This window comes from Lemur catta, chromosome 2, assembly GCF_020740605.2.
Source record: "Lemur catta isolate mLemCat1 chromosome 2, mLemCat1.pri, whole genome shotgun sequence".
Lineage (NCBI taxonomy): Eukaryota > Metazoa > Chordata > Mammalia > Primates > Lemuridae > Lemur > Lemur catta.
The window spans coordinates 67347978-67361113 of NC_059129.1; the positions used below are offsets into that span (position 1 = coordinate 67347978).

The 13136-nt window shown below is 32.4% G+C and overlaps 1 protein-coding gene across 1 annotated transcript in view; it reads right to left on the reverse strand.

Annotated features, from left to right (window-relative positions):
• The window catches only part of EYS (eyes shut homolog), a 1451515-nt gene that overhangs the window by 989809 nt on the left and 448570 nt on the right, over window positions 1-13136 (reverse strand). The window contains 1 exon segment of the mRNA XM_045543805.1: window positions 11358-11479. Within this exon segment, the coding sequence (XP_045399761.1) occupies window positions 11358-11479 (122 nt within the window).

Genomic DNA, 13136 nt, shown 5'->3' on the forward strand with positions numbered 1-13136 from the left:
GGCTTTGTGTTTTTTAAAATTTTAAATATCATATATATCCTTTATTAACATATTTTGCTCATATCTTCTTACATTCTGCTGTATTTTTTAAAATAAAATCTCTGATACATAAAACCATAGAAATCCTTTATTTACTATCCTTAGGAAAAACTATCTGTGATATATATAGATAGATATAGATATAGATACACACACACACATATATATGTATATATATATATATATATACACACACACACACACACACACACACACACACACACACACATACAAACACCATGGAGTACTACTCAGCAATAAGAAAGAATGAAATAATATCTTTTGCAGCAACTTGGATGAAACTGTAAGTCATTATCCTAAGTGATGTCACTCAGGAACAGAAAAATAAATTCCACATGTTCTCACTTATAAATGTGAGCTAAACTATGGCTACACAAGGGCACACAGAGTGGTACAATGGACACTGGAGACTCAAAAGAGGAAGGGTGGGAAGAGGTAAGGGATGAAAAATTACCTATGGGGTACAATGTACATTCCTTGAGTTATGGGCATACTAAAAGCTCAGACTTCCCCACTATACAATATCCACATGTAACAGAATTCAACTTGTACCCCCAAAGCTATTAAAATAAAAACACTGTTTTAATTAAAAAAATAAACATTCTTATAAAAATAAGTTTGTGAGGTGACATATATGTTAATTACCTTGATTTAATCATTTCAAAATATAAGTATATATCAAAACATCATATTGTACCCCATAAATATATAATTACTGTCAGTTAAAATTAAGAAATAGATAAAACTACATTTACATATTTTGATAAGCATACAAAGAAAATATAGTATGTTGGATTGAGTGGTTAGAGGGTTAGAGAGGTTTCCTATACCCTGTTTTAGGCTAATTCCCAAGTCCAGGGGCCTTGAGAAAAGAGGTAAGAGAAAGGAAACAATATAGTATTCCAGATGAAAGAAATAGCAAGGGAAAAAAAAAGATCTTGGTGTGTTTGAGAAACCTAAAAAACACCAGTATAAAATTTGGTGCTAGAAATTATATAATTAATATAAATAATATATAATCCCCCCATAAGCAGATTTTTTTGCCTTTAATTCATTTTAATTGAAGAATATTTTATGAGCCATTTATAGTCATAATTTATTCTAAGTTTAGTACATGCTGAAATAATAGCTGCATTTTCAATCATTGTATACAGCAAGATATATCACCTGCCACAATATCATAAAAAGCCTAACCTCTGAAGTATTTTAAAGGAATATAGGGAAATGTTTAAAATCTTAATCTAGTTTATGTGATGTTAACCCCCCAACAATCACTGTTCTAATTTCTCAAAATACATCAAGTGGCTTCAAACAATACCCAGTCTGATTCAGGGGAAATTAAAGTATAAACATAATATTCAAAATCTTTGAAAAAGGAGACAGATCCTAAAATGTAAATATTTATAAAGAATTACTATAGCAGGACATGTGTTAACTGTGATTTACTTTGAAAATCATGACTATTAATATTTAGGCTATACACATTTATTTTCTCACTAAAGAAATCAGAAATTTATATAATATTTATTTAAGTTCTGAAGTCAAGGAAGAATTTTATGCTTGGATCTTTTAATATAAGACACTGGAAAACATAATGGACCATGTCTTTGAATATGGCTATGCAAGAAATATAAAAATGTTCAAATGCACATCTTAGATTGATTCTGCATGAAAATTGAAAGCATAATGTAACATGACAAACTTTGTGGAAAAAATTATTACCCTAAATAAGGTGCTCTAGACACAGATCCAGGAGAAAATCATGAAATGGATTTCTTATTTTTATGTAAGCCCCTTCTGCATATCAGCTGTGTTACCATTTTGGAAACCTATGGATCTCAAGGAATTCATTTAAACTACCCACAGATTATTTAGCAAAACAATTATTTTAATTTCGGGAGAAAAGCCCTACAAAGAGAAGAAACAACCCTAGACAAAACTAACGATACAAACTCTCAAGTACCTGGAGATACAGCAGGAAAAGTTATTGATTTTCTTATGTAATCAATTCTATAGACTGAAGCAATTTAAAATAATAAATGTAGACATAAGTTTTTATCATTAGATTGATGTCAAAACTCCCTTGATAAGGAAAAGCATACCACTGAACAACTATTTCATCACTGAGTTGGCAAAGACTGACAGGTAACAATTGGAAATAATGGAAAATCTTAAGAGTTCTGGAGAAAGAAGTCCTAAATTCCATATCCCTCTGCTAACTAACATGCCATTGGAAAAGCCAACTGATCTACCTAATTTTTGGTATACTTATGTATGAAATAAAAGTAATATCAGCATATCATCTGGCCATAAGTATAATAAAAGTCAGATTAAAAAGTTCATGGCTGGGTGCAGTGGCTCATGCCTGTAATCCTAACACTTTGAGAGGCCGAGGTGAGAGAATCGCTCGAGGTCAGAAGTTCCAGACCAGCGTGAACCAGACACTGTCTCTATAAAAAATAGAAACATAGCTGAGTATGATAGTGTGTGCCTGTAGTCCCAGCTACTTGGAAGGCTGAAAAGGAGGATTGCTTGAACCCAGGAGTGTGAGGTTATAATGAGCTATGATGACACCACTGCACTCTAGCCTAGGCTACACAGTGAGACCCTGTCTCATAACAAAAAAAAAAAGAAAAAAATTTCTATGAAAACTCTTTGTTAAGATAAACATAACATATAACTAATTTAATTTATATTTATATAAATATTTCTCATAATAAAAAAGGAATATATTGATGTTTTGTGAACTGTTTACTCAGAAATCATTACAAGGACAAATTTTTCAAAAGCCCAACAAATAGCAGGATGAATGAGGGTGAAAACGAATTATAAAGGGGCACAAAGAAACTTTCCAGGGTGATGGATATATTTCATATTTTGATTTTGGTGTTAGTTACACAGGTCAACATAATTGCCCAAACTCCTCTAAATGTATATGTAAGAACTATATTTTATTACAAGTTATTACCAAAAAAAGTCTAAAATCAATTGAATGCCTTATGAAAGGCTTTCTCTTAAAACATTACCCACCCCACAAAAAGAGGAAAAAAACGAAACAGTAAGAGAAAAAGACTACTTTGAAAAATGAGAAAAATAAGGACATCATGTACTTGATTATATTATGTTTTTGAGGAATATAATATCAAATTCTGACTAATCACGTTTTAGAAAAATAAAATGCAGATTTTGTAATAAGAAAGATTCTCATATACTTTCTTTTTTGTTGCAAATGCTTATTACTTTTTCATAGTTTAATAAAAAATAATTTTACTAGCAAATACCATAATCCTAAATTTTACATTTTGTGCTTTTCATCGTCATAGTCATTGCCCTCACATGCAACATTGAATCTGAAGCAAATAATGACTGATGACTTTCAATTCATTTCTAATGAACCATTTCTGAATGTGCCTGGATCATTTTTGTTTTGCTTTGTTATGTTCTATTTTTTCATTTTTTAAAAATTTTAGAATTTCTAGGGCTTTGCATAAAACAAGTCAACATTTTTAAAATAAATGTTGTAGGACAAGCAAACAAACAAAGCCCATAATACAATGCACTTTTAAAAAATTTTTTATTTTTCAAATTTTATTTTAATTTTAATTGACAATAACACCTTTAATATAGACTTTATACTATGGTTCTATATGAAATAATGAGATGATCTAACACTGAATAATTTTTTTCTGAGTACTTTTTTAAATAATAAAAATAATCTTTGAATATGATTCTACACAGCTCTATGAGTAAAATTCATAAGGTTTTATGTATGGCTATGCTAAATTATAAAATTATGTGCTGCCAGAGCCATAAGAAATGTTTTAATATTTGCACTCAGAATACATCAAAGGGTATTAAGGATTGAATTGTTTTCCCCCCTCCCAGATTATCTGGAAGTCCTAATCCCCAGGACCTCAAAATGTGACTTCTTTTGCAAATAGGGTCTTTATAGTGGTATTGAAATTAAAATGAATTCATTAGGGTGAGAACTAATCCAAAATGATCAATGTCCTTATCAAGAGGGGAAATTTGGACACAGAGATAGACAGCACACAGGAAGAACACCTCGCAAAGATGAAGGCAGAGATCGGGGGACGCAGGAGAAGCCGGGGAATGCCAGAGACTGCACTAGCAAAGTAACAGAGGGTGTACATGCGAGGAGGCTTTGAAAGGTGGGAAACAACCAGGAATTTGATCTCTTCTGAAAATTATCACGGTGCCTAATAAAACTGTCTCTTTCCTCCCTTGTTTCAATTCAGTTTCAACGAAGTAAGAGAGTTCATTATTTATTCAAAGCATGGTTTTTAAATATCTTTTTAGCTTATCACTGTCTATCTTCAAATAATATAGTGCCACTTCACATACAACTTAAGAGTCTTACCACAAGATACTGATTTCCCCTTTCTTTCCTTTCTGCTATTGTTATCAAAAAGCAATTTTACTTAATCATTGAGTTCTAAGGCCATTTGTAAAGTTATAATTGGTCGTAGGATGTATTAATCTGTCAAAGACAGTATACTTAACCCCTCGGATTATTCTTTTTTGATAAAATTGGAACTATGTAAGGGTCCAACTTTTACATTGAGAAAAGGATAATTATCTAGGCTTTTACGAATTTGTTAGAAATACCTTGGTGGCTGCTCTCCCTTGGGAACTGAGAGGTAGACAGTGGCAATGTATGTATAATTTTATAAGAAAGACCAGATGACAGTGATATGAAACCATGGATTTGGAGTCACACAGACCTTGTTTTGATATATGGATTTACCACTTTTAAACACTGTGAATTTTTGCGTAAGTTACTGAAAACGGCTATTTTGGTTCTTTAATATAGCAAATCGGTATGAATAAAACCTCACTAAGAGATTCATTCCCACACAAAATGATATAACCTACCAGCATCTGCTACAGATAGTCTCATTAATTGCTGTGTGAATGTAATATTAAATATCTTTGAAAGACAGTTTGATAAAATCTATTCAAATCTTGAATGCGGACATTTTTATATAGCAATTTCACTTTTAGTAATTTATTCTACAAATATACACACATACATGTGTAGAGAGGCACATATAATTAATCCTCTAAATAATAGGTTATGATTGCAAAATATTAAAAGTGGCTTGTGCCCAGTAATGTTACATCTGTAAACTAAAGTTTGGTGCAGCTATCCCAAAAGGGAATAAATGATCTACATACCCACACATGTTTTGTTCAAACCTCTGGCTTTTATAAAGAAAAACCCTTCCAACTCTTAAAGGTAGATATTCTATCATAGATTGTTGTTGCCTGGATTAATATTTTGTTGTGATTTTACTATTATATTAGCATTTACGGCTTCCATGTATAGATAAGGCAAAGAAAAAAATAGTAAAAAAAAAAAGTCTAGTATCACAATCAGAATTTTCAAAGTTTCCACTGAATATGCTAAAATACACACATCAACATAAATTTTTACCTATTAAATTTCAGACTTTTAAAGTTATCACATTCATTGAAAATGTTTTGACATATGCGTATAAGAAACATGAAAAGTTTTAATGCACAGTGTTGCATAATTTAAGGCATCTTGTACAAATTCTCATAAAATATAAACTGAGAAAAAGAAAAAAAAATCTTACAAGTCAACTGGGAGCAAAACTTCATGTTGTCTGAAAGTCTACTTTGTAGTGTCCATAAGAAAAGCAGGCCAAAGCATCAACACAAATGCCAATTGCACCAGCAGCAAAGGAGCCAGATGCTGTTGGCAAAACATGCTCCAGAGTGTGGCATCTGGGTCCAATAACTGCCATACAGAGCCCCATCTGTAGCTAAAGCTGTTGACTCTGCTTTGGGGGAAGAAAGAGCAGAAATAAAGAAGGCAGTTAAATTCTAAACCGTGCCAGGAATAGCAGAAGGCAGGTTGCAGTCAGCATTCAAATTACATCCCTAGCCCAATTTGCTTTTTAATGTCTTGAAACTGTGTAAACACTAAACTATGTTAACTCCAGTTGTTTAGAGAGATGAGCACATGAAGACAGTTCTGTAACTTAGGACACACAGATCACCTGAAGAGGTTCATTTGATATTCCAACAAATGTTCATTTTCCTAAAATTTTTCTTCTCAAGAAATATAACTACACAGTCAATGAAATGCAATTCTCATTTAACCTATTAAAGTATGCTATTTTAAGCATGCATCATGGTACATAATATAATTTTGATCAAACAGTATGAAATTTGAGGATATTCTTTGCAATTTTAATACTCTTTCTTCAGAATGACTCCTCACAAAATTAAATACAATATTTACCATGTCCTTTGAAACTTAAACATTTTTGCTCAGTAGAAATTTGTGGGGCTACAGAGAGAACTAAACCTTAACTAAATAAACTCTTCTTTAATTATAAAGTAATGATTAATCTTTTTAGTGCTCTTTATTTGCTGTACATATAAATATATAAAATGGCATGAGTTAATATCTATAAGATTTAAAAGATTCATAATTTACATAATGCCATTGTAGTCTTGTCCATGCATATATTTTTGAAAACAAGATAATATTATGAATAATAAAAACTAATGATCAGAAGAGAAACACAGGAGATAGAAAGAGAAAAAACTCATCATACTTAGAATGATACTTAGAGTATTCTCTCTGTCTCTCTCTCTCTCTCCCTCTGTGTGTGTGTGTGTGTGTGTGTGTGTGTGTGTGTAAGTTTATATATAAAACTGAGCCAAAAATTGTAGAGGGAATTTTAATTATAACCACAATCTTACAAGATATTACTATATGAGTAATTGATATTACTATATATTCTAATTTCTATATGAGGAAACTAGAAGCTTGTGAATATAAGGTAAACTTGTTTACTCCAATTCTCACTAATCTTTAGAGATGGAACCAAACTTAGCATGCAGTCACTGACTGTAGAACCCATATTCATTTCCTCTCTCTCTTCCTCTCCTGTCTCTTTCTGCCCCTCCCACCTAACCTCCCTTTCTTCTTCCTCAATATGAATAATACAAAATATAACTTGATAGAATCACTTCTGTAATAGTAGAGGAAGAACTTCTGAAAAATATACTCTTCCATAAAAAAGAACATTGGCAAACATAGTTGAAATAGCTTTTTCAAAACTCTAAATGAACGAAAGGCTTGCAACAATCTCAGTGTTTATTCAAGAGAAATGACTGAATCTCATAAGCATAGTCAGCTTTGTGGTGGTTTAACTACATTATTCCTATCCCCCCTCATTTCCAGCTCTGCAATGGATTTAAAAATCAACAGCATTGCAGCTATGACAGCTGTGAAAACAGCAGCCTAATAGCCACTGGAGGGGAAAGTATAGGTATGAAGCTGACTCAAAAGACCCTTCCCAGGGAGTGTCACTATTTCATTGGTCTGGCAGCTCTCTGAAAATCTCCATTCTCAGGGATTGACTTTATTTGACCTGACTCAAAAGTTTACTGTGTTCAAAAGCCTTATATCCAGAGAATTAGTTAAAAACAATCAACCACAATTATTTAACATTGCAGCTATTTGAGGTGATGATTCCAGTCGAGTCTAACTAGAGACTTACCAATACGCTTAAAGAGAGAAACGGGGAATTAGGTGTACCTAGAAGTCTTTGAAAGCTAGCCAAATTCCTGGGAAACTAGAAGACGTCACAACATGCAAGACTATGGGTAAGCCAAAGAAAGATATGTAATTGCCCTAATTTCTGATCTCTGACTAACCTTGAGGCTCCATGAAAGCAGCAAGTGAAGAATACGACAGAGCTGTGAACTGCCTGGCTGAGTGTTGAAGGCATGCCTCAGCACACACAGTCCCTCACTAAAGGCTGGAAGACTTATTACACCAAAACTATAAGAAAATCTCTGTGAAATCATTTGTTTTAGCCGACCACTAAGTTAGTTAAGCAGAGACTTCCATGGCCACACATGACAAACTATTCTAGGAAAACAATAAACAAACAATAGAAACAACTACAAAAACACTAACAACTAGGAAGGAGCAGGATCTGATTTCCAGATTTGCCACATTATATTACTTAAAATGTCTCCAATTTGCAATGATTTGAGTTACAATTTTTCAACTTTATGATATTGTAAAGGAGATTCTCATTCAGTAGAAACTGTACTTCTAGTACCCATACAACCATTCTGTTTCTCATTTTCAGTACAGTATTTAATAAATTACATGAGATATTCAACACTTCAATATAAAATAGGCTTTGTATTAGATTATTTTGTCCAACTGTAGACTAAGATATATTTTCAGCCTGTTTAAGGTAGGCTAGGCTAAGCTATGATCACTAAGTGTCTTAAATATATACAAATGAATCTTTCACTTGTTTCAACTTATGATGGGTTTATTAGGACATAACCCCATTGTAAATTGTATAGGATTTGGCACTATCTATGATTTCAGGCACTCATTGGGGGTCCTAGAATATATTCCCCATTTTTAAGGGAAGAATATTATTCTGAATTGTACATTTTAAAGCGGTACATGAATTATGTCTCAATAAAGTTATTATAAAAAATAACTTGGTAAGGGAATTTTTAAATCCTGGGTTATTATATTTATTATAGCATATGCTTATCTCATTAACAGCATATTTAGTGAATGCTTTTTTCTTTACAATTTAATAAAACTAAGGTGAATATAACATTCATAGTAATACATTATCTGTAAAATCACAAAGAAGAACTACATTCAGAAAGCCTATTTAAGTAGGACCTCTATTTTTATACCCAGAAAAAAATGCAACACTTAATATCTTGAAAATAAAGTCAGTAATCTATCAAAAATTTCAGGAATGATGAAATGACTAAGAGAGTTTGTGTTAATTTAGGTGACAAAGTCTTATGACACATTTATAAATTTCAGTCATTAGGAATTCACAATTAGTGATGTCAGGGTAATCTAGAAAGACTGATTATGTCTCATGAATATTAAAATAAAGTATTTTTAATTAAGCCTTATAGACTTTGTTGCCTATTTTGTTTTCAATCTTTAAAACCTCTGTATCAAGAGCAATATTTTTACTTAAATAAAATACCATGTTAGATAATAAATTAGTATTTGAGTCTTCTTATATTGTTTGATATATAAAAAAAGTATATTTTAGACAGGTGAACAAATGTAAGTAATGTATTTCAGACACACACACACATATAAATATGTATATTTCACACATATATATAAGGCAGTATTTTTAGGAGAAAAGCAGCTCCTGATATCTAGGTTATCTAGGAGTTGGCCAGATACTATAAACTTGGTTCACTGGCCAGGTGCGGTGGCTCATGCTTGTAATCCTAACACTCTGGGAGGCTGAGGCAGGGGGCTATCCTGAGCCCGGGTGTTGGAGGTTCCTGTGAATTAGCCTGACACCATGGCACTCTAGCCCAGGCAACAGAGCGAGACTCTGTCTCAAAGAAAAAAAAAAACTTGGTTTACAGCTAGATCTTGGTATTCTCCTACTGAACATTTCAACAGATAATCTTATAGAACATCAATATCAAACAAGGCTACTCTATGACCCAGATAGATCATAACAAAACTAGGATACCCCATAAACATATCCGAATAATGACAAAAATATGAACATTATCCAAACCAAAAGAATAACAAAACGTTCCCATAACTTGTATGAGTAATTGCTGCCTCTTTAACAACAACAACAAAATTGACTGTCTTGTCTTTCATCCTTCTGGATAAAATATATGAAGAAAGCAGTCATAGAATTTTGCCCACTTCCTGACGATATTCTATCCAGAAAAACCCCCACTTTCTTAAACCCACCACAAAAATACATGTTACAAGCTCAAACCTGTAAGTCCTTTTTACCACCCTTTCACTGAGATGGCTCATGGATCCACATAGTGTGTTCTCTCCCTTGTTGCAATGAATTGTAAACCCAACTTGTTCAACCTCAGTCTGTTCCTAATGGTGTTTGATGGTTATTGACAGCATCAATGCACATATACACAAATTATCTTTAGAAATTAAAAAAAAAAACCAGCTAAATGTTAGCAAGTATATAACAGAGTCCCAATGAAACAAATACTGGAAAATTTATAGTATATATTTTAGGTTGCAATTGAGTTAAGAAAAATAAAATACATATAGATAACTCTAAAATTTTTTGTTTGTAGCCCATCAGAAGTTGATTATTTCTTCTACTACACAGATGAAGAGGTTGTTAATATCAATTTGTGGTGATATATCAACTTTAATAATTGATAATGTCACAAAATAGCTCTGTTTTTCTATATTTTTCTATAATTTAAACTTAAATTATAGAATTGGCATTGTTTTTTGACGTGACCAAAATTATTTATTTTTTTCTTCCTGTCTTCAAGGTATCAATCCGACTGTTGCCAGCTATGTTGGAATTCCCTTTTATTGAAGCAAACTGCCTACTCTTGACTAGTCTGAGTCTTATATCCCACTGTAGTCACCAAAAATTAGAAATATTTGTAAAAATTCTTACATACTTGAAGTAATTCAGAATTTTCAATTATAATCACAAGGCAAAAGAAAGTGTATGAATTATTTTGGAGAACACCCTGAAATCATTTTAATTTATCCCTAGAAAATAATCATCTGAGTGCATTTGTACTTAGTCTGCTTCTTTAACAAGAATAAAACCATTCAGTTATAATATACCTAATTTTGTATCTAAGTGAGAGATATAATGTATACGAAACAAGTCGAAGAATAAAAGTTATTTACCGATATACATATGAATTTGGTTAAGCTTTTGGAATAGCAATGGCTATTAAGAATTTCTATTTAGAGTTTCTTCAGACTTCTCATCTAAGAACCTATTAATACAATTCAATTATGGAATATGTGGATAATTTATGTTATAAAATTTATCAATAATTTTACTGAGATAATCCAAACTCATAATAATTTCTAAGTAATTAATTGAAAATTTGAATTCAAGGGGCTCCTTCCTTCTTTGTCACATTATGGCACCTTTCCTTCTCCCACATGAAATGGTCCAGAACAATGCTGGAATGGTAAAAGCATGTTTTAAAGAAGTAAATGCATTTGTAACATGTGCCACATCTGAAAATTATATTTCCAAGTTAAAATTTGTTTATTACTTTGTTGACTTGATACCTCGACTTCAGTATTTACAAATTTCAAATGACTGTGACACTATCTTGTCAGTTAATGCTCATCTATGAATGGTAATTTTGATTAAAGGATGTAAAGTAAAAATGATATCTGGATGCATCCCAAGGACATTGAGCACTCCAAGTAATTTGATAAAGAAAACTAACAGTATATTACTCACCGATAACTTTTGTAAAGGTCAGTACAGGTGGAATTGTTCTTGCAAGGATTCATCCTGCACTCACTGGATTCTTGTTCACAAAAATCTCCTTCCCAACCAGATGGGCACACACACTGGTAGCTCTAAGGAAATATGAAAATTATACAACTTTTAGGCTATTTTGATCTGTTAATTTATACCTTTTTTAGTTTTTATAGAATGTCAATGCTCCTCCAAAATGACTTTTAACCCATCCAAAAACTATGTGAACAGTATTCTTTAATATTTAACTCAATAAAATTTTGTAGTATGTCAATAAAAATCTACACTATATTAAAAATTTATGCATTACGATCACAGTGCAGAAATATCATCCTTGTTAAATATTTTCAAAGAAAAATAGTGCATTAGCAATATGGCTAGTGATGTGATAACTAAAGAACTAAATATGTAACTCAGCCACTACCTCACAAGTTAAAAATACAATTAAAACAAAACAGACTTTCTGACAGCTTTTTATTGTCACTGATAAATAATTAACATATATAAATTTCAGTATTTTGACCAATCGAACTTTTCATGATGTTATTCTTTTTTTTTTTGAGACAGAGTCTCGCTCTGTTGCCCGGGCTAGAGTGAGTGCCGTGGCGTCAGCCTAGCTCACAGCAACCTCAAACTCCTGGGTTTAAGCAATCCTCCTGCCTCAGCCTCCCCAGTAGCTGGGACTACAGGCATACGCCACCATGCCTGGCTAATTTTTTCTATATATATATTTTAGTTGGCCGGATAATTTCTTTCTATTTTTAGTAGAGACGGGGTCTCACTCTTGCTGAGGCTGGTTTCGAACTCCTGAGCTCAAACAATCCACCGGCCTCGGCCTCCCAGAGTGCTAGGGTTACAGGCGTGAGCCACCATGCCCGGCCTTCATGATGTTATTCTTAAGGTTAGAATTGATCTATGACAATATTGTTCAAATACTACAAGTGAAATTTTGCTTTCCCAGTATTGGGCAAACAAAATACCTCGTTTTACTGTGGGGTAATAGTTTTGATATGAAAAATATTCTTGAAGAATAGAGCTCTTATCAAAAATTACAGTTTGGGATCTTATCTTTAGAAAATCTAGATATAGCATCATGAAAAATGCTAAAATCCATGTTGACTGTTATTTAAATTTGCACTTATCAATATAGTAGACACATGTGACTATAAGGCAGTGAATGGTGGCTAGTATCACTTGAGACGCACTGTAAGTATAAAATACACATTGAATTTTGAAGATTATGAAAAATGGAATGCCAAGTATCTAACTAAAAATTTGTATTACTTGCATGTTGAAATGGTAGTAGATTGGATATAAGAGTTAAACAAGACATATTAAAATTAAATTAATCTCTTTAACCTTTTTTTTTTAATGTGGCTGCTAGAAAAGTTAAATCACAAACATGGGTCTCATTGCATTTCTGTTGGACAGAACTGTACCAGGTGATGGCAGCTCAGCTTCTTTATTTGTGAAAAGAGTTAAGATGTCTATATAAGTACATATATGTGGAGCAGGAGCTCCCTGAGATTAAAGAATGTGTCTTAGTTTAGTACATCCCAGCATCTTGAACAGGCCTGGCACCCAATAGATGCTTAATTAACATATTAACTGTCATGTGAGTTGTATTTAACTCACACTCATGCTAGTTTTGAGCCTGGGACCTCATGACGTACATGTAACTTACATGCCTCTATCTTGAGAGCTGTGTGAACTATTTTTCAAGTAGTATATAACTCATGCATAGAAAACAATAAAAAA